The following is a 22522-nucleotide window of genomic DNA, read 5'->3' on the forward strand; positions in this document are numbered from 1 at the left end:
AATTGTGACAATAAATTCTTAGGATGAAACTGGTATGTTAAAAAGCATAATAAATAAATAAATAAATACCTTTCCTGAATGCTCTCCAGAAAAGCTATCCTCCCAGCAATACATGAATGTGGTCTGCTTCCCAGAGTTTTGCCAATATTAAATACTGCAGTCTTTTATTTTTAATGTCTTCGAAGATTTGAAGTAAAAATGATAAAATCTTTTTGATGCTACTTTATATTTTTTGATTATTTTTGAGGATAAGGCTTTTTCACGTTTATCACCCATCTGTAGTTCTTTGGTTCATTTTTCCTTCGAGTCTTCTGCCCATTTTTTACTTAACCGACTAACCTTCATTTAGTTTACTCGCTGAGCTCTTTATATCTTGATTTACTTTCATTAACCATGTTGTCGAAATGGAGTTTTTAAAAAATATATTAAGTTTTAAATACTTACAAGGTCAAATCTCTCCATCTTTATGGGTTTCTGCCTTGGAAGTAACCCTTATAAAGACCTCCTTTACAACCCTAGAGACTAAATTTACTATAATTTATTCAGTACTTAAGCACATCTCTTTGCATATCGATGGATGGCAGACACACCTGACAGTAATAAGCACACCCTGAGATGCACCTGTATGGTGGATGCACCTGAGTATGTGTTCAGCGTTCGGAGCTAAGGAATCTGGGAGTGGCCAGCCCAGACATTCTTTCCTTGTCTACAAGGAACATCTGAGCCCCAGCCAGTCCCGTGGAAGCAGGCCATAAAAGGGATTGAGGCCGTGTCTTTTGGGTTAAAAAAAAGGTTGCCAGGTGGATGTTGTTAGGTGGAGGGTGCTAAGTGAAAATGTTACAGAAATTGCATTGCTTTTTCCAAACGGATGCAGTTCTCCTCCCAGCCTGCCACCAATGGGTTATGTGGTACTCCTGCCCAGCCCTGCCATGACTGGGCCCACTCTGTAAGTTTTCCACGAATACAGCTGTGTCTCGTCTGCTGACTCTGGCTTCCCTTCTTCAGCCTCTTGAACCTGGTGCTATCCCTATTGAAGTTAGTAGAATGCAGCAAAACAACATATTTAAATCTTTACTATATCTGGAATTAGGAAGGAGGGAGTAAAGTGTGAGGTTGAGAATTTCACTGTTTTCTAAGTGTTTGGCCAGTTTTCCCAGTACCGCTTGTCAGATGATCAATTCTTTCCCCACAAAATCTGCCTTATGATACATTATATCTGTGGGCATACTTGGCTGTGAGCCAGGGCAGGCAGTGTGTTGATGGGTAGCAGACATAGGCTGAGCCCACCTCCCTATTGCTCTCTTTTCCCTCCTCCAGTGGCCTCATTTCCTTGCCTTACATGGCTGAGTCCAGAAACTCATGCCAAGGCCTCTCCATTCCTGTGCATTGCACGTCAGTAGGGCTGCAAGTGCTGCGGGTATACACAAGTCACAGCCAGTCCAGGGCCATGTTTGCTGACAATCTTCCTCCTGCCTCTGCCACCATGTCCTGCCCCTTCCAGTGGGAGGGCTTAGGTGCGAGTCTATAAGTGCTTCACTCTTGGAATGTGGTCTTCCTCAGGAGGTAAACCAGCTGCAGCTTTTCTTAAACAAGGTCTCCAGCTCACTCTAAGAAATTTTCCTGGAAATCTCTGGCATGTGGGTGGCATTTATTTCTAGTTTCCAGCATAAGGGCAGGCATATTTTTTCCTTATATATTCTGATTATCATTTCAATGGGAATTTGGGGGTGGGTGGAAGGGAACACCTGTGTTCAAGCACCCATCTTGCCAGGAAGCCAAATGGCTTTGTAATTAACACTCAATCCTGTCACTCATGAATTCCAAGAACAACCTGTGCTTAGTAACATGCAGTAAACAACTTATACACATTACCTTTGATTGCTGCTAAATATCCTCGGAGTTCTCGCTGAAGTCTGGTGCCCTCTGCCTGAAAAACACAACCACAGATGCTAAACATCTAGTCTATAGCTAGCATGAAAACATGTAAGAAGTGTTAAGTATCAATGTAACATTGAGAGAAGCTCAATTGCCAGAAGCTCATTCTTGAAGAAAAGAAAAAAATATGTAGACACAGGCTAAACAAGGCAATAATATCCATCAGTCTAGATATTTACAGAAATTTTGTTCCACTTCAAAGAGCAAAAGAAGGCAAGATTTTACTAATAGACAATACTATTCATTACACAACCTCTAATTCAAGAGCTATCAAATTTCTAGATTTTGACACATGGGTTACAATAGCAGGGAAGTGATCACCATTATCTAATATGGTAGCCGCTAGCCACATATAGCTATTGAATACTTGCAATTGAGATGTACTGTAAGGGTATTTTTCATTTACAGTATAAGTATATTTTATATAACAGATTCTAGAGATGAAGCATCAAAAAAAACCTCATTAATTTTATATAGATTACATGTTAAAATGGTAATATTTTGGATATATAGAATTAAACCACATTATTAAAATTTCATCTCTTTCTTTTCACTTTAAAGGATGTGGCCACTAGAAAATTCTAAGCTATGTAGTTTGTATTACATTTTTATTGGACTGCACTGAAAGAGAGAAATTGTTAAATTATAAATGTTGACACATGAATGCCTGTTTTGGTTTAAATAACTTTTTAGAAATTCCAAGACTCTCTGAAACTGAGATGAGACTGCAAATAGCTTGATTTGGAGTTAATCAAAGAAATGCCAATAGGAGAGTAGAGAAGTGAGGCAGAGAAGGGAAGACAGCCGATACAGGGTACATTATCAAGCAAGTTACCACTGTGGGCAACTGGGCCTCAGTTCCACTGGGGAACTCTGGAAGACAGTGCCAATAAAACACCCTATATACACCCTAACTGAAAGGCAAGGAAGCTGGGGCGTTTATCCAATATCTCTTGTCAGTCATGTTTCTTGGGCTACTCCCAGGGAACATTAATTCCCCAATATGTCTATATAGGGGCAGAGAGGGATCCAAAAACCAGAGAAGCCCTCAGGCAAAGAGTTGCTAACGCTAGCAAGTCAGTCTAGTGGGCTCAGAAAAAGTAGCTATCAGGGACATATGGCTGAGCACCAACAGTAGCTGCTATGACTCTACAGCTGAAAATCTATTTAAAATATGCATGCATTTTAATCGCTTAGTCATTTAACAAAATTGTAGAGAGCTAACATACAGGACTCCACCTTAAGTTCAATAATAGGACAGCAACTTCAATAGTCATGTTCAATTTAAACATTGTTAGTATTTACCCAAAAGAGTGGTGAGGGGACCTCTTTCTTCATTATAATCTACTGGGGGAGCTTAAATATATAAGCAAAAAAAAAATTGCACTACAAGGCAGATTACATTTAGCATTGCAACAGCCATTCAAAGTGTTGAAGTACAAAAACAAAATGCCCATCACATTTAGAAATAATGATTAATACAAAGAAACTGAAAAGAAGTAAGACTATGATCGATGGCAAAAGGGATTCTGAATTAGGATATTTTCCATATAGCCCTTGTTTTGTACAGCTATAGTGACATTATTTCCTTGAAAGCCATGCAACACTCAGGTGAGGTATTCTGTATTTGAGTTAAGCTCAAGCTATTGTTGCAGCTTAATAAACCCAGTTGCTACCAGACAAAAGCTTAGGGTTAGCCCATTTGCTGGCATGTACAAACTTCAAACAGAATGGTTCTACTCAGAATGACAAAGCAGGAATCAAATTGCTAAAGAATTGATTCCCTTTCTAGTGTCTCAACATGGTTTTAAATCAAAACTCAATGTTTCTTTTATCTTGTTGAAACACTCAGAAAGTTTGTGTGATGGCAAATTTCCATGAACTACAGAAAATAAAGAAAATCATGGTGGGGTTCCAAACAGTAAAGTGTAGTAGAAAACTATTTCCAGAGAGAGGAAGAGAAGAACAAAGAGAAAATGCTGATGATCAACACTTGAATAAAAGCAGATGATGAAGAGGACCCAGAGAAGTCAGGACGAAGTCCTCAATACCACCAAGAAAGTATACTGGAACAAAAGAAGTCGGTCTTTCCCCTACTAAACATCCATTATGTGAGGGCATTGTGTCACATTTTGACTATGCAAAAAGTGGAAAAAATATGGCTTTGGTAGATTTTATTATTGTCAATCTATGCTGCATCTCCCTACCAGATCTGTCTGTGGAGGAAGATCAGACTTCCTGCCTCAGCAGCATCAGGCTTGGCTGTAGGACTTAACCTAGCCAATGAAACGTGAGTGGAAGTAACACGTGCTACTTCCAAGCTGAAGCCATAGGAGGTATCACATGCTCCTGCCATTTCTTTCCTCTCCCCATACAGAATTTGTTTCTTCAACCTGGATCCCAGTGTGAAAGGACCACAAAGCACAGCCACCACCTGCATTTTCATGAGTGAGAAACCAACCTCTGTCGTTGAAAGACACTGGGATATTGCTACCATGACATAACCTAACCCAAACTACCCGATAAAATGATTCACTGTCAATAGAGGAAATGCTGAGATGTAAAGAGAGGCTGAAATCCAGCCACAACAATAAAAAGCTCAATAGAGTTAGTGAACAGAAAAGAACTAAAGACATTTACAGAAACATTTCAGAAAAATCAAATTGGAAAGATTAAGGACAAACTGAATGGTTCACAAATGGAAGCCTAAGTTGTGGTCAAGTGATGGAAAGAGATAGAATGGAACTGAGAGAGAAGCAAGCTCCAGAATAATTTGTCCCATCAGATTTCAGATAATTTAAGATATAATAATATATGAAATTTACCTGGACAAATATAGACCCAAACCGATCTAAAGACTAACAGCCCTAAAAGGTACAAATAGGAGGGCTTGAATCCACTAAGGCCGTATTTCTCAAACTAGATAATTATAGAATCTGGGGGCATTTATTTGTCTAGGGCACATACATCCACAAAACAAAGCTAAAAGATCTCTCTGGAACATCAATTTATTGAGCAGAAAGGAAAGAAATGGAAGAGAAACCATTATTTTACAACCACTAAGCCACCTCTTATGAATAAAAAATGGCATGGGGATGAAACACAGAACTTCACAGACATCTGCTGCTTTCAGCTGTCTGCTTTAGGATTCTGCTGTACTAGTCATGGTCCTTCTTCCATGGAAATGTGTCAGGGACACTGAGTTAAGCAAGGCTCACTTCTCACCCAGAAGGATGTGTTCCCTCAGTTATACAAAGCCGGCCATGAAAATGGTTGGTTATGAGTCACCAGGATTGCTCAGAATATCCTGAAATAGCAAAAAAGTAGCAGGGAAAGGCATTCTTTTCTCAAATGTTCAAGGAATAAAGTTAGGTCAACTTAGCCCCACAATTAACTAATTGCCTTCCCTTCAGTAGAAATAAAGGAAAATAATTCAGTCTCTAGTCCATATACCGGATTCATCTTGTCAAAGGAAAGCAAGATTTTTTTTTAATGAAATAAGAAATCCAGAGGAGATTTGTTTATGTAAGAGCAGAAGAAAGTTCAAAATTGTACAATAATGATTTAATAAATGTGTTCAATTTAAACAGATAAACCAAAGGCTGATTTAAATGAATTTCTTCTTTTACAATTATTAAAATTCTTAATTTTTCCCATGAGTATTTGGGTTTCATAAACCACTCAGTAATAGCCATATTGAATTTCATCTAAAATTCTACCTTAATCAAAAAGGTAAAAAGCCTAGAGAAAGAATGTTGGAAATTAATGAGACAAGCTTTTCTTTTCTTTAGATACATTAAATTTTGAAGCACTGCAGTATACTAATAACAGTAAATACATATGCCAAGACTTCAAGAGTCTTCAGAGAGGTATAATTTTGTTAGTTTACTTTTAACCCAGTTATTTCTGCACATATGAAAGAAGCCATAGTTGAGGTATTAATTTAGTTATGGACAAAATTCATAGAATGAATTATTTCTAAGAAACTAAACTTAGAGCAGTGGCATCCACTGCACAATTTAGAGGCACTGTTCCCACATGCTACCATGTGCATGAAACCCCTGGGCAGGGCTGTGCATCACTATGGCCCCAACTGTACAAGAAAAACCAAACTCTGTGGATTTTATTAGTAAGGTTAAGCAGGTCTGGAAAATACCTCAAGGCAATAGGAGTTTGATACCTGTTAAACAAGCAATGGGCTGTTGAATTGGCTTGCTGATATATGGTCAGTGTAGCACTGATTTATCTTTATAAGTAACTTTTGTTATAAAAAGGAAAAGAAAGACAAAACGAAGAAAATATCACACCACAGTGTAGAAAATTTTTTCATTAAGTTGCTTCTCCAACTCAGAAACTGTGAGCTGACATTTTATAAAGGGCTCAGGTGGAAAGCCAGCAGTACTAACATCTGCATTTAAAGTGGATCTTAGGAGTCAAAACTTCATAAAGTTATAATTTTACAAAGGTGAGTCCTGTCATCTCATCTGTGATCATAAGCCTATAGACATTCCCATAGTTACATTATTTTTTTGCCTTTGATGACATTTTTCTCTGAAAATGGCTGAAGTAACACATCAAAATTAAAATTGGCTCAATTTCTCAGAGTTCAAATGGGTTAACTTAATCTTGATAGCAATGATAATAAACTTGTTTATCATTTTTGCAGCTTAGAAGAAAATTAGATTATTAAGGCGATGAGATTTAATGAGGCCATAATCAGCACCTTGATTAGCAGATGACTAATAACACAATATCTGAATCCACTTATGATCAAAGACATTAGGCCACTGAGCACTACAGGCACTCTTGGTTTGTTCAGAAATAGAGCTCTCCTTGTGAAAAGTTCAGGTGCTATCAAATGGGAAGATGAGAGTTTTTCATAAGTAAAAGCATCAGGGTCTCTGAAATTTACATTTCTGCTTCCTTGCTTTGAGCTTTTTGCACTAATGGAGCTTTCATTAAAAACCCAGAACTGACTCCGTAAAACAATTTCTCTGGCAGAACACTTCTGAAATTGCCATTTATGATGTCTGTATTCGTTTGCTTAGGCAGCCACAACACAAAACCACAGACTAGGTGGCTTTCTTACAGTTCTGGAGGCTGAAGGTCCAAAATCAAGGTGTTGGCAGGTGCAGTTCCCCCAGTGGCTGACCACCTTCTCACTGTGTCCTTGCATGGCTTTTTTGTCTGCGTGCGTGCATCCCTGTTGCCTCTCCCTCTTCTTATGAGGGCACCAGTCCTGTTGGATTAGGGCTCACGCATATGACCTCACTCAACCTTAATCACCTCCTTAACGGCCCTATGTCCCAAAACAGTCACATTCTGAGGTAGTGGGGGTTAGGGATTCAGCTAAAGACTCTGAGGGGAACACAGTTCAGTCCATGATGGAACAATGAAAGTGATCTGGCAAAATAATCACAAAGTCTAACACCTACTGAGTGGTCACTTTGTTCCAGACATTGTTCTAAGTTTCACAACTCTGTTAGCTCATACTCCTCACAATAACTGCATATGGTTGGCACATTTTTACAGACAAGAACACAGAGGTATGCAGGCTGAGAACTTGCCCAAAGTCACACATCTAACAGGTGGCAAGCCAGAACTGGAATCCAGGTGCACTGAGTTAATTTAGCCCTATGATCTGCCTCAAGAGCCTACCAGCTTGACCCCTGCTCTTCATCTCTGTGCCCCAGGCTGTAAAGATGATGAAGGATGAAGCTGCTGAAAAAGAAGCAACTGTTGATAAATGACGATAATGTAACTAAAGGCACCATTCTCCATGCTCTCAGGATATGGTCCTCATCTGTAAATAAAGGTATCAATCGTTCACTAGTTTTTTCTCAAAGGCTCATGATTACACAGAGTTTATTCCATGTGATTCATATCACATCGTGGTTAAGTCTGTGAGCTCTGAGATCATACCTCCTGACCTTAAAATCTGAGCTCTGCCACTTCTAACCATGCAACTTGGAGAAAGTTACTTAATCTCTCTAAGCCTCTGATTCCTCATCTTTTAAATGAGGATGATAACAGTACCCACCACCATAGAGCTATTATGAAGGCTGAGGATGACAAGTCATATAAAGTATCTGCTGAGTGCCTGGCACATATCATGCACTCAGGAAATGCTGGATAACACTATTATCATTCCTCTAACACTTTGTAAATGATAAATTATGCAAAGGGTAGGTGTTTTATAAATGCTTGATTGACCTAAGTTCTGCTACATGTCCTATTGTAAATGAATATCTTCATAGGGTAGGCGCATGATGAAAAATCTTCCCAAAACAAGCTACCTGGGAATTTATAATGCTTCCTTGTTTTCTTATTTGTACTTTTAAGTATTAAACACACAATTATGTTTTTCAGAAAGTTATTTTATAGCTTTGAATACTGCAGTAATAGAGGCTCCCAGAGTATATAAGAATAAGTTACAGAGATGTAAAAGAACAAACTAACATTGGATATGAGAAAAATCAAGCCAATATGATAAATTACTGCCTAAGGAAGCAAGAAAGCATGAATTCTAAAGGAAAAAATAATTAAGTTCATATCCAAAATGAAAATTTTTATAATATATACTCAGTTTTCTCATGTAAAGCAGAATTATAATTATGGATTGCCATGAGAATCAAGTAGATAATATACAAAATGCTTTCTAAATGCCAAAGCCCTACTTGTAGAAAGTCTTCAATATAAAAATACTTTGTCACTGCTTTTGCCTAAGCCAGTCAAATGGGGCTTGCAAATCTAGAAATTGTTAAAGCTCCTTGGAAGATTCTTATAATTAATCAGGTTTGGTAACATATTGGAGAAAATATGCAATCAAAGAAGCCATTATCTTTATCGTATGTGTACAATTGCAGGCTTATATACAAGTGATTAACATCATAGAATGACTCTTTAGAGACACAAGTCAAAGTGTGACCTGACTCATAAGTCTGAAATAGGACCCAGGAATCCGTATTTTTAAAAGGCCTCAAGATGATGGTTACTGGGAAATCTTAATTTTTCACTGTGCCTGTCACTTAATGGACACTAAAGTGTGTTGATGTATACTCCAGTATATAGCTCTAGTATGAAATTGCTAAAAAGACACTTAAAACTATGTCTAGTTCCAAGTTTCAGTCAGTCACCATGAGAAATTCATTCTAATGTATGTCTTTCATTTAGATTGCTATGCCAATGGCAAAATCAATGGTGGGGCTTACAACGTGACTTATAAGAGAGAATCACTATCAATGGGAACCAATAAAACTGATGCAAATCTGAAAACCAACTGTAGCTTATTTCTGCAGATGTTCAAAACCATTTCCGATAGTCTCCCTGGGCTTGGATGGGAGATATGCCTCATTCTCCACATCCCATTACCAGAATTGTACAGTCAACCTGGGAACCATTTAGACAGAAACGTACAAACTAAATAATGAGCTTAATTCACAAGGGGAAATGGAAAATATATGGAATTAGTCTCTAAATAAATGCTGAGGAATGGGACTCTAAACCCTCCCTGGCTGGCATGATTAATTAAAATGTAGGGTAAAATGCAATTAAAGTGGGTAACAGAATAGGATAGATAAAAGGAAACCGTCAGAAAAATAACATGAAGAGCTTCCTCTAGGACTGATTTCTTAAATTGGGGACAGGCTTCGTAGGAAATGGCACATTAATGCCTGGGACATCTGCAGTATGACTGGGTCAATTTTTAGTTCCGTTTAAAGTTTTTGATTTAGATAGGCTAGAACTGAAGGGATGTTCTTACTGATGAAATAACATAAATAAGAATAAAGAGGTTAACAGATTCAAACACAAGAAGTTTTTGTTTTCTTCCTCCCATCTGGCACCATGGACAGCAACACCCTAGCGTTTCCATGAAGTAGGCAGACTTATTTGCCAGTGAGCAAAGGGGAGATTTACTGGATGCGTTGGAAATGAAATAAATAGAAACACTATAGATAAATGCAGAAAAGTTTGAAAAGTAAGGGCCAATACATTCTTTTCACACCTACACGTTTCCACTATCTGCTCCCTCCCACAGAAGTCAATTATATTGGCAATCATGGTGTTTTATACTTACATTTTAAAAACTTTAAATCAAGATTGTATAATCAAAACACATATTTTCCGTAAGAATAATATTACAAAGGAGACTGACAGTCTTAACTAAGAGTTCAGTGGCCACCTTCCCTTCTTTTTGCCATATTATGAATACAACTATATCTAAATTAGTTAAACTAAGAATCTCATAACTAATCACATAACAATTTCATGATTATTTAGCATGCTATCCGAGCAGCTTTACAGGATAAGGATTTTTGCCAAAATGAACAGCAGACACTCACTGAACCTGGAAAGGCTAGCTGAAAGCGGGATCGTGGAAAGGTATAGAAATCATTTCTTCTAAGATTATCAATTGGGGCGAGAGTATACCCTTGCACTAATGTTAAGTGATGAAACTAGGATATCAAAATATATCATAATTATGGAAGTATAGTCACATCAACAAGAGGTTCTGTATCTTTTTCCTACTACTTCCATTGCTTCAAAAGAAAGAAGACTTTTGTGCACTAGACCACAAGCTTGAACCAAACAGAAATTTTTCTAAATTGTTTTTTTTTCAGTTGCTGTACGATGCCTTGAGTCAGTAAAGAATGCTTTCGATAACACTTTATCTATAGGGAAGTTATTCTCTGTGACCTTAAATAAAGTGTCCTGCTCCTCACTCAAGTCAGTTCCTCAGCTGTGTATTGGATCCCAAATCCTCCTGCCTGCTCAAGGACACAGATCAGTTCTCCCCTTTACCTGATGAATTGCCACATTTTCCTTTTGGACTAAATAAGTCTCTTTAGGACACACACTGCCTTCTTAAGAAAATGTTCTTTTGACCCTCACTCTTTCTCCCAAATATTGTCTTAGTCTTTGACCCCCCCTTTGCTTCAAAAAACAAAACTTGAAACTTGCTGCCTCCAGGCATTCAAATACCATTCCCCTTGCTCTTCTTATTGAAACTCTTACTTGGTTTTCTCTCTATAGCTCTCATCATTTTTCCAGCAGACAGTATAATCTACTTATTAATTGTGCTCAGTTTATTGTCTGCCTCCCTGTTTTGGAATGTAAGATCCACAATGGCAATGACCTTTGTCTGTCTTGTTTAACTGAAGCTTCTGAAATACCTAGATGAATTCCTGGCATGCAGAACACACTCAATAAATCCATAGCAAATACATGCCTCAATAGTTACCTACCAGTGTTTTAAATGAGCCTCCTCATGATATCATCCATCAAATAACCTAAGAAGTTCCTTAAAAGTTATTACTAAGAGGAAACACTTTAAATGCTGGAAAATATTTACACAAGAAGGTGGTTTTCAACATTAAAGAACTCCCCTAGAAATTTATAGCTACAACTAAGAGTATATGCTATGGTTTCAATGTCCCTGCCAAAGCTCATGTTGAAGTTTAATTGCCATTGTAACAATGTTGAGAGGTAGGATTTTTAGGTGATTAGTCCACGATGGCTTCACCTTCATGAATGGATTAATCCCATTATCATGGGAGTGGTCCAGTATCATGTGGGTTCCTGCTATTAAAGGTGACTTTGGCCTGATTTCTTCCCTCTTTTGTGCATTTGCTTTCACCTTCTGTTCTTCCACTAATGTCTGAGCAGATGCTGATGGCATGCCCTTGGACTCCTTAGCCTCCATAACTGTGAGAAATAAATTTTTCTTTATAAATTACCCAGTCAGTGGTATTCTGTTATAGCAGCAGACTAAGACAGAAAATTTATACCAGAGTGTAGGGCTGTTGTTATAACAAATACCTGAATATGTGGAAGAAGCTTTAGAACTGGGTAATGGGTAGAGGCTGGAAGAATTTGGAGAAGGCTAAAAAAAGCCTTTATGGCTGTGAACAGAGCATTAACAGTGCTTCTGGTGAGGGCTCAGAAGAGGAGAGCTGTAAGAAAATCTTAGAGATTACTTATGTGGTTGTGACCAGAATCATAGTAAACATAAGGACAGTAAAGACTATTCTAATAATGTCTTAAACAAAAAAGAGGAACAAGGCATTGGAACCTGAAGAAAAGGGAATCCTTGTTATACAGTGACAAAGACCTTAGCTGAATTATGTCCATGATCTGTGGAATTTACGAAATGTAGAAACTGAGGGTAACTGATATGGTTTGGATTTGTGTCCCCTCCCAAATCTTATGTTGAACAATAATCTCCAGTGTTGGTGGAGGGGTCTGGTGGGAGGTGACTGGATCATGGGGGTGGACTTCCCCTTTGCTATTCTCATGATAATAGTGACTTCTCGTGATATCTGGTTGTTTAAAAGTGTGCAGTACTTCCTTCTTCACATTGTTCCTCCTTCTCTAGACAAGTCAGATGCAACTCCTTCCTTTTCACTACCCACCATGATTCCAAGTTTCCTGAGGCCTCCCCATCCAAGCTTCCTGTACAGACGGTGGAACCATACGCCAATATTAACCTCTTTTCTTTATAAATTACCCAGTCTCAGGTAGTTATTCATAGCAGTAACAGAATGAACTAATACAAAAAATTGGTACCAAGCAATGCCCTACTGCTTGGTAGTAGACACCTGCAAATGTGGGAGTAACTTTGAAACTGGGTAATGGGTAGAGGTTGGAAGAATGTGGAGGGCTCAGGGGAAGACAGAAAGATGAAGAAAAGTTTGGAGCTTCCTGGAGACTCATTAAATTGTTGTAACCAAAATTCTGACAGTGATATAGTCAATGAAGTCCAGGCTGAGGAGGTTTCAGATGGAGATGAGGAACTTATTAGGAACTGGAGCAAAGGTCATTTGTGTTATTTGTTAGCAAAGAGATGGGAGGCATTGTGCCCCTGCTCTAGAGACATGATTTAGGGTATCAGGTGGAAGAAATTTCTAAGCAGCAGAACATTCAAGATTTGGCCTGCCTGCAGAACACTCAAGACTTGGCCTGCCTGCTTCTAGCAGCCTATGATAATATTCATGAGTAAAGAAATGACCTGAAACTGGAACTTAGGTTTAAAAGGGAAGTAGAGTGTAAAAGTTTGGAAAATTTGCAGCATGGACATGTGGTAGAAAAGAAAAACCCATTTTCTAGAGAGGGTTGGCTGCAGAAATTTGCATAAGTAATAAGGAGCCAAATGTTAACAGCCAAGACAATGGGGGAAATGCCTTGAAGGCATTTTTTCAAAGACCTTGTTGGCAACCCCTTCCATCACAGGCCCTGAAGCCTACGGGGGAAAGAATGGTTTTGTGGGCTGGCCCAGAGCCTGGTGCCCTGAGCAACCTCAGGACACCACCCCTTGCATCCCAGCCACTCCAGCTCCAGTCATAGTTAAAAGGGCCCCAAATAAGTCTGAAGCCACTGCTCCAGAGGATGTAAGCTGTAAGCCTTGATGACTTTCACATAGTGTTAAGCCTGTAGGTATGCAGAGGGAAAGAGCTGAGGCTTGGGAGCCTCTGCCTAGATTTCAAAGGACATATGAAAACACCTGGATATCCAGGCAGAAGTTTACTGTAAAAGCAAAATGCTTACGGAGAACCTCTACTAGGGCAATGCAGAGAAGAAACAGGGGGTTGAACTACCTACACAGATGCCCCACTAGGGCACTGCCTAATGGAGCTGTGAGAAGAGGGCCACTGTCCTCCAGACCCCAGAATGGTAGATCCACTGACAGCTTACACCCTGCAACTGCAAAAGCTGCAGGCACTCAACGCCAACCCATGAAAGCAGTCTCAGGGGCTGTGCCCTGCAGAGCCACAGAGGCAGAGCTGCCCAAGACCTTCAGAGCCTACCCCTTGTGTCACTGTGGCCTGGACATGAGACATGGGGTCAAGGGAGATTATTTTGGACCTTTCAGATTTAATGACTACCCTGCTGGGTTTCAGACTTGCATGGGGCCTGTGACCCCTTTATTTTGCTCAATTTCTCCCTTTTGTAATGGGTGTATTTATTTAACGCCTGTATCCCTATTGTGTCTTGTAAGTAACTAACTTGTTTTCTATTTTTACAGGCTCATAAGTGGAAAGGCTTTTCCTTGTCTGAGACTTTGGACTGTGGACTTTTGAGTTAATGACAAAATGAGTTAAGACTTGTGGGACTATTCAGAAGAAATGGTTGTATTTTGAAATGTGAGAAGGACATGAGATTTGGGAGGGGCCAGAGGAGGGATGATATGGTTTGGATTTGTGTCCCCACCCAAATCTCATGTCAAATTATAATCCCCAATGTTGGAGGAGAAACTTGGTAGGACGTGATTGGATCATGGGGGTGGACTTCTTCTTTGCCACTCTTCTAATAGTGAGTGAGTTCTCATGAGATCTGGTTGTTTAAAAGTATATAGCACTTCTCCCTTCACTCTCTTCCTTCTGCTCCAGCCATGTAAGATGTGCCTCCTTCCTCTTTACCTTCTGCCATGATTGTAAGTTTCCTGAGGCCCCCACCCATCCATGCTTCTTGTTCAGCCTAAGGAACCATGAGACAATTAAACCTCATTTCTTCATAAATTAGCCAGTCTCAGGTAGGTTGTTATAGCAGTGTAAGAGCAGACTAATATAGTGATGCGATAGGATATCTGGTGGAAGAAATATCTAATCAGCAAAGCCTTCAGGTTGCTTTGTGGTTACTTTCAACTACATATAGTGAGATGCTAGAGAAAAGAAATGACTTACTATGCAATTTATAATTCAAAGGAAAGCAGAACAAAAAGATTTGAAAATTCACAGCCTGACTATGTAAAGAATAAAAAGCATGTCAGAGACACAATGCTAAGGGCATAGCCAAGTGACCATTTGTTAAAGAGACTAATATGAACAGAAAGAAGCCAAGTGCTATTCATCAAGACAATGAGAGAAAGACCCCACAATCATTCTGAAAATCTTCTAGGCTGCTCAGAACTCTAGAAGGGCAGAATGGTTTTGGGAGATGAACCTGGGGTACGTTCCACAGGCTCACTGCCCAGGGCAACCATGGGACTCTGCTCCCTACATCCTAGCGTAGCACTATTTGGCCAGCCCAGCTGTGTCTCAAATGGCCCCAAGAGCAGCTCAACCCACTGTTCCATATGTGGTAAGCCTTGATAGTGTCCACATGGTAATAATTCTGCAGGTGCACAGAATGGAATAATTTTGAGGAAATGGCTTCTTTCTCCCATGAGATTTCAAAGGATTTCATAAAAAGCTTAGAATTCAGGCAGAAACTTGCCACAGAAGCAGTGGTGTCACAGAAACTCTACTAGAGCAACGCACAGTAGAGCCCTGGGGGCAGGGCTGGTACTGAAAACACAGACCTTGAAGGGCCACCAGCATGGAACTCCAACCCATTAAAGCTGGATGAACTGAGCCTAGCAAAGTCATGGGGACAGCGCTGCCTGAGGCCTTGGGAGCCCAACCCCAGCCACAGCATATCCAGTAAGTGGGATATAGAGTCAAGGATGATTATTCTCTAGCTTTAAGGTTTAATGTTTTCTCTGTTGAGTTTTGGGCTTACTTGGGACCAGTTCTCTCTTTCTTCCTATTTATCCTCCTTAATTGAAATGTCTATCCGATGCCTGTCCAAACATTGTATTTTGTAAGCAGATAACTTGTTTTGATTTCACAGACTCACAGGTGAAAGGAATTTGCCTCATGATGAATCATGCTTTCAGTCTCACTCACATATGATTTATACAGTACTCTGGACTTTGAACTTTTAAATTGATGTTGGAACAAGACTTCTGGGGCTGTTGAGATGGAATAAATGTGTTTTGAATTGAGAGAAGCACATGAGTTTTGAGGGACCGGGGGGAATTCTATAGTTTGAACATCTCTGCCAAAACTCATCTTGAAATGTAATTACCATTGCAACAGTGTTGAGGCAGAATCTTTAAGAGGTGATTAGATCAGGCAGGTTTCATACTCGTGAATGAATTAATGCCACTATCATGGGAGTGAGCTAGTTACCACAGTGTGGGCTGCTTACAAAAAGGATAAGTTCAACCCAGTTTCCTCTGTCAGGTTAACTTGCTTCTATTTTCCACCCATCTGCCATGGGATGGTCTTCATCAGATGGCTAAGCCAATGCTGGCACCACACCCTTGGACTTCCCAGCCTCCAGAGCTGTGAGAAATAAATTTTCTTTCTGTATAAATTACCTATTCTGTGGTATTCTGCTACAGCAGCAAAAAACCAACTAAGACAGCATCTCTAGGTAAAGTTTATTTCCAGAGATGCAGACATGCACCAATTCACTTACAGAATACTATGCGATTATTGAGTTTAATGATTAATGAAATCCAGTATGAATTCAGGCAACAAGACCCATAATTACAAAAGAAGTTTTTCATAGCAATTAATTGATATCAATTAAATATATCAAGGCTCTCTGGTAAAAATATTATCCTATCAGAGAATAATCTTATTCCAAATCACAGTATATTGAAAATATTTTAAAATCATACAAATTGGAGAACATAACTGGGACTTAAGGCAAGAAAAACATTCTTAGGCATGATTAAAATTATTTACTGCTTGTAAATGTATGTAAAATTATTAGAAGACTGAAAATACTGTGTCAGCAGATACCTATGGGCATCATGGAACCAGGGTATTTTTTGAACCAGGAGTGAACAAAACTTTGCTCCAGCCTTTGTAATCCAAGTTGGATCAAGCCCCAGCCATGTCAGGTATTCACCAATGGATAAAAGAGGTAGAGTAAATGACAACATAAAAAGTGGGGTTTTGACACATGCACTCACATGTTCACTGCAGTACTACTGTCAATAGCAAAGACATGAAATCAACCTAGGTACCTATCATTTGTGAAATAAAGAAAATATGGTACATATATACCACAGAATACTACATAGCCATAAATAGAATAAAATTGTGCCCATGAACCCTCTGAATCTATGAAGTTAAAAAATAAAAAAACATATAGAAATACAAAAACATAAATCATCTTGGCTATTGTAACTCCTTTGCTTCTCTCTCTCTCTGTCTCTCTCTCTCTGTATGTGTGTATGTATATATATATATGTATATGATCTTAGAATCAGCTTAACCATATCTATAAAACACTCTGTTGGAATTATGATTTATATGGCCTAAATTCTGTAAGATATCATCTTATCAAAAAAAAGTGTGTTCATCTGGGAATCAACCATCTACATTCCAGGAATAAACTCTCCCTAGTCATAGTATATTAGCCTTTTAATATAGTGATGACTTCAATCTTCCAATGTTTTATTTATAAATGTTTTGCATGTATAGTCATAAATAAAGTTTACATAGAGTTTTTAAAAAGAGAAGCTTTGATATTAAATGGGTGAGGCAACACATAATACACAAAGCAAAGGGTAAATACAGAGAATAAGCATGACAAGGAGGCAAGTCAAAACTGGGATGTACTTATTAGGCACCTAACAAGTACTAGAAGCTACTGAAAGTTTGTAAAATAACTAAACATTGAGTCTTCCTTTAAATAGTTTACAATTTAATGAGAATATAGATACACAGCTAAATTACTGTCATGTCAGAAAACTGGATAACAAATAACGTATTACTGAAGTACACAGAGGAAGAGATACTCCTGACTGAGGGGATGGGGAAAATACCACTAGAATATTCCTTGTGAGCTGACCTTAAAGAATGATGGGACTTGAGCATAAGGAGATGGCAGATCTGGGAAGGGCAATCAAATCATAAGGAAGCAGCTGCAGTGAGGGAAGTGGAAAGGGTTTGGAAGCCAGCAGTTCAGTCCCAAAATTACACCGTCAGACAGAGACCACTAACTATTCACTGTACCAACTTCCTTTCTGCCTCTAATTACATCGGAGCATTGATTGATTCAAATCAACCTCCTTAACGGGATACCTAAAAAGAAAAGATATTTATTTGTCTGATAGGCTATTGACCTCTGCCAATAACAAAAAGGGGAAGTGTGATCAAATCCACAGGGGTGGCCAAAGAAAGATTTAGTGCTATGAATGTGAGAGAAAGCCCAAAGCAAACTCTAGGTACCAATAATTTGTGTCCTATACAGTGGGCACAGAATAAAAAAAAAAAATCCAAACAAGTAGAATTCGCTCCAAGTTGTGTAAATACATATTCTTAAGATGGTATCTTATGGAAACTACCCCAGACAAGAGGTCAGAGATTTTTCTGTGTTAAAATGTTTGTGTGGGCTGGGTGCAGTGGCTCACACCTGTAATCCCAGCACTTTGGGAGGCTGAGGCAGGTGGATTACCTGAGGTCAGGAGATCAAGACCAGCCTGGCCAACATGGCAAAGCCCTGTCTCTACTAAAAATACCAAAGTTGGCTGGGCATGGTGGCAGGCACTTATAATTCCAACTACTCAGGAAGCTGAAGCAGGAGAATGGCTTGAACCCAGCGGGGCAGAGGTTGCAGTGAGCAGAGTTCGCATCACTTCACTCCAGCCTAGGTAGCAGAGTGAGACTCCATCTCAAAAAAAAAATAAAAAGTATGTGTGGAGTCAGATACATTTTTTAACATATGGAAAAAGGTAGAGAGATTTTAGGAAAACTGCAGACTGAGTAGAAGAACATACCCCTCCATGCATCATCTCTTACTTTTTCATATTTCATTAAAGGAAAGGAAATATCACCCACTCTATTTCTATGTTGCTTTCTTGATCTACAGACTTTTCATTCTCTATTGGAGGGATTCCATATGAGACCAGGACATTAAGCAGGAGCTTCTCATATATGCTCTTTGCTGAAATGTCACTAGAATTCTGTCTCCATGGTTTGCCATGTCTATTTAAGACCTTGATGAGTCTTTATCCAGCACCAAGACACTTCCCACTTCCTTTTCTCTCCATTTAACATCCTTGCACGTTACATAAAGGACCCAATGATAAGCCTGATCCAATTTTAGGCTTATGATGCTCTGCTAAAAGATATCTAGCAATGAGTGGTAAACTAAACATAAAGACAACCAACCACTTAATCCCACACAGAATAACATACCATTAAATGAATGTCATGATTGCTGTGACAGACACTGCATTTCAAATACTTTGACCACAGTGATAATAAAGAGCCCTTTGATGTCACTATTGACTTAAATATAATATTTTTCTACTCTCCTTTTCTCAAACACATGACTGGAATAACATCTGTTTTATATAAAAGTATTAAAAATCAACAACAGAAGAAACATTCTCCCTATATAATAAACCTGTAATTTGTACTGCCATGGCATGAGTGAGCCTTCATCCCAGTGTTGAAAATTCTGCTGAGATTTCCCTCAGTGGCCACAGTAGAACAGGGATAATTAAAGCCAAATCTACCACCCTGTGAAATTTATTACTGCAGTATCATAAGAAATTCCTGAAAAGATGAATTAACACTGGTTACAATGAGCTGGCTGGGATCAAAAGACCTCAAGCAAGGGTCTTGTACTTCCAAAACCCAAGAACCACATTTTAATTCTTTTAGAGTAAATACAAACAAACCATATATTTTAAATTGATAACTGCCATCCTAAATTCTAAAAAGCAAACTGCTTGCTAAGTTAATGGCCGTATATTAACTGTTACCTTTTCCTCAAGGCTAATCATTTAATAATGCTTATCATTTACTACACTTATGCGTAATAATGTTCGTATGTTTAGTATTGTTATAGCCCATGGGTCAAATTTATTCTATAGACATTGACTTTTTTCTTTTTACAAACTCCATTATGAAATTGATTTAGGTGCCAGTATTTTAAATAAGTGGGATACTTCCTGTGATGCACAGGCAGAGTGAGTGGGTATAGCAGGGAGACTCGCATAAGGCATAGTGCAAGGAGTGAGGGCAGAGAGAATGCAGCAGGCATACCATCAGCAAGGGGAACTCAGCTGGGTGCTGAGTAGGTGAGGATTCTTGGTCAGCAGGCCTCCGGAGCGGAAGGAAGGGGAAAGTGTAAGTGGGAATCTAAATGTGGGGAATCAGCCCACATTTAGAGAGCCAGAAAGCAGGGGATGCTGGACTGGTGCAGCACAGGAGACAGGGATAGCCTGCATGGTCAGAAGACTGGTTACATAAAAGACACGGCATACATACATAAGGCCAGGTTTCTTACTCTTTAAGAGAGAGGTACAAATTTAGAAAGGGGGAAGGCCCAAATAAAGCAGAAGACGCTGAATTGCAGTTGGAAGGGTCATGGTTTCAAATAGACAGATAATATAGATGTCTGCGTGTATAAATACTTGTATATACACGTGTTGATAGATAATATAGATGTCTGCGTGTATAAATACTTGTATATACACGTGTGTTTTGTGTGTGTACACACATATATATTCTGTTAACTTAGAAGGCCTAGAAGCAAAGAATACACCTAGAACCCCGATCTTAGTTTCTAAATACCAATCTCCACCAAAAACAAAAACAGGATTTCTTGGAAAGAAAAAGTTTCTGATTCCAAGCTATTTGGGCAAGGAAAAGCACAACAAGATCCTAAAACATCTTGTACCAAAAAGGTAAAAATGTTGTCAGAGAATGATGCAGATCCGTCAAAGGACAAAGGAGTCAATTCCTAGGAGTTTCCACTGGCTAAATTTGGGGCAACTAAACTCCAAAACAGCTAACAGTAATGTACTGTAACCCACTGAATAACATAGGAATCCATAAGTACTTGCTAATATAATTAATTAATTAAGAAGAAAAATTTTTTACCAGGAGTGAGGGCAGAGTGAACATTTTGCAAAATGATTGTACAATGAAACAATACTCAAAAATTTTACCAACAAGTAGAATGCTAATTAATAAGTTCAGAAGGAATTCTAAATAATTTGTCATATAGCAAGCATAAGAGTAATCGCTGCTTTAGACAAGACGTGCCAGTGGGTAAAACTAATAGGTGAAGGTTTGATGAGAAACAGGACATTTGCAGTCTCAAAGCATATCCCCACAAAATATTTATTAGGAAATATTACTTATTAAATATTTATTAATTTTAAGAGACAATATTTCTGTGTTAACTCTGTACTAGAGATACTAGCATACCATCTGTTGAGCTCTGCCATCACAAAGTGATAGATGTTAACATCACTAACAGTAGCACAAATTAACATGATATGGGTTCTGACAGCATATACTGGGCATCACTTACTTCTGTACTAATCTTCCCAGAAGCTAATTATGAATGTGAAGCTAATTATGAGAAAAGTATCAGGCAAACCCAGAGTGAGGGATATTCTATAAATAAACACTGGGCAGTACTTCTCAAAAGTGTCAAGATCATGAAAGGCAAGGAAACATTAAAAAACTCTTCCAAGAGAGTTAAAGAAACTAATGAAACTGAAAACTACAGGCAACATGTGACTCTGGGTTGGATACAGGCATTTAAAAAACACAATTAGGGCACATGCTGCAAACATTTTCTCTGGGCCTGTAACTTGTCTTTTCTACCCCATTCAGAGAGTCTTTTGCACAGCTAAAGTTCTTGTTATAGGCAAAAGCTGGGGATCTGTGAATTAGATGGTAATATGGGATCAATGGTAATTCATTGACTTTGACAAAAGGAACTATGGCTGTGTAGGATACTGTTGTTTTTGGATACAGATGGATGGATGGGTGGATGGGTGGATGGATGGATGGATGGATGGATGGAGGCATAGATGCATGCACATAGAGACAGAATAATAAAGTAATTAGGAAGTCTAGGTGAATGATATACAGCAGTTCTGTATACTATTATTAAAGCTTTTTGTAAGGTTAAAATCATTTCAAAATTTAAAATACACAAAATAAAATTGGGAAACTTTACTAAAATATGAATTTAATCTTTTGTTGAAAATCTGATGTGGGGAGATGGGGCCCACATTCTCCTGTGACTCGTGTGCACTGGAGTTGACAGCTGCTTCTTTAGGTCCCATGTATTCTATAATTCAGCACAGTCCTCACCACTCCTCACTGTTTTATATCTTGCCTACTTAACTTGTATGTTCCCTGACCCATCTCGGCAAGAACATGAGTCTGTGGCTTCTGCCTTCAAGTGTGTTTATTCTGACAGAGGCAGCGAGGCAGTATGCTTTTTCTACATAAGCCTGTGAAAGGGGAAAATTTTTAGTTGAAGTTTTTAATGATGTAATTATGGAATCACTTGCAGTTTTACACACACACACACACACACACACACACAGAGAGAGAGAGAGAGACAGAGAGAGAGAGAGAGACAGAGAGCCCTTGCATTGTGTAGTCAGTCTTCCTTGACGGCAACACTTTGTAAAACTATTGCACGATGTCACAACATAGATGCAATCTACCCACCTTATTCAGCTTCTCCCAGTTTTACCTGTATTCATTTGTGCATGTGTGTGTGTTTTGTTTTATGCAATTTTACCACATGTGCAGGCTCATGTATCCATCACCACAGTCAGGACATAGAACTTTCCAGTCAGACAAGAATCCCTTGTATTGACTTTTTATAACCACATCCACCCCCAGCTCCCATCACTCACTCTTGGCAACCACCAAACTTTACCCTATTTCTGCAATTCCATCATGCCAAAAGAGTTACGTAAGTGGAATCCTATAGCATAAAACCTTTTAGAATTGGATTTTTACTCAGAATAATTCCCTGGAGATTC

At 38.8% G+C, this 22522-nt stretch overlaps 1 protein-coding gene across 4 annotated transcripts in view; it reads right to left on the reverse strand.

The window, feature by feature from the left end:
* Positions 1-22522, reverse strand: part of AMPH (amphiphysin) — a 245485-nt gene that overhangs the window by 119054 nt on the left and 103909 nt on the right. For all 4 annotated transcript variants that reach the window (XM_017519465.2, XM_017519464.2, XM_037735196.1 and 1 more), the window contains exon 3: positions 1873-1927. In XM_017519465.2, coding sequence (XP_017374954.1) covers positions 1873-1927 — 55 coding nt within the window. The remainder of the gene's footprint in view (positions 1-1872; positions 1928-22522) is intronic.

This window comes from Cebus imitator, unplaced genomic scaffold, assembly GCF_001604975.1.
Source record: "Cebus imitator isolate Cc_AM_T3 unplaced genomic scaffold, Cebus_imitator-1.0 Scaffold749, whole genome shotgun sequence".
Taxonomy (NCBI): Eukaryota; Metazoa; Chordata; class Mammalia; order Primates; family Cebidae; genus Cebus; species Cebus imitator.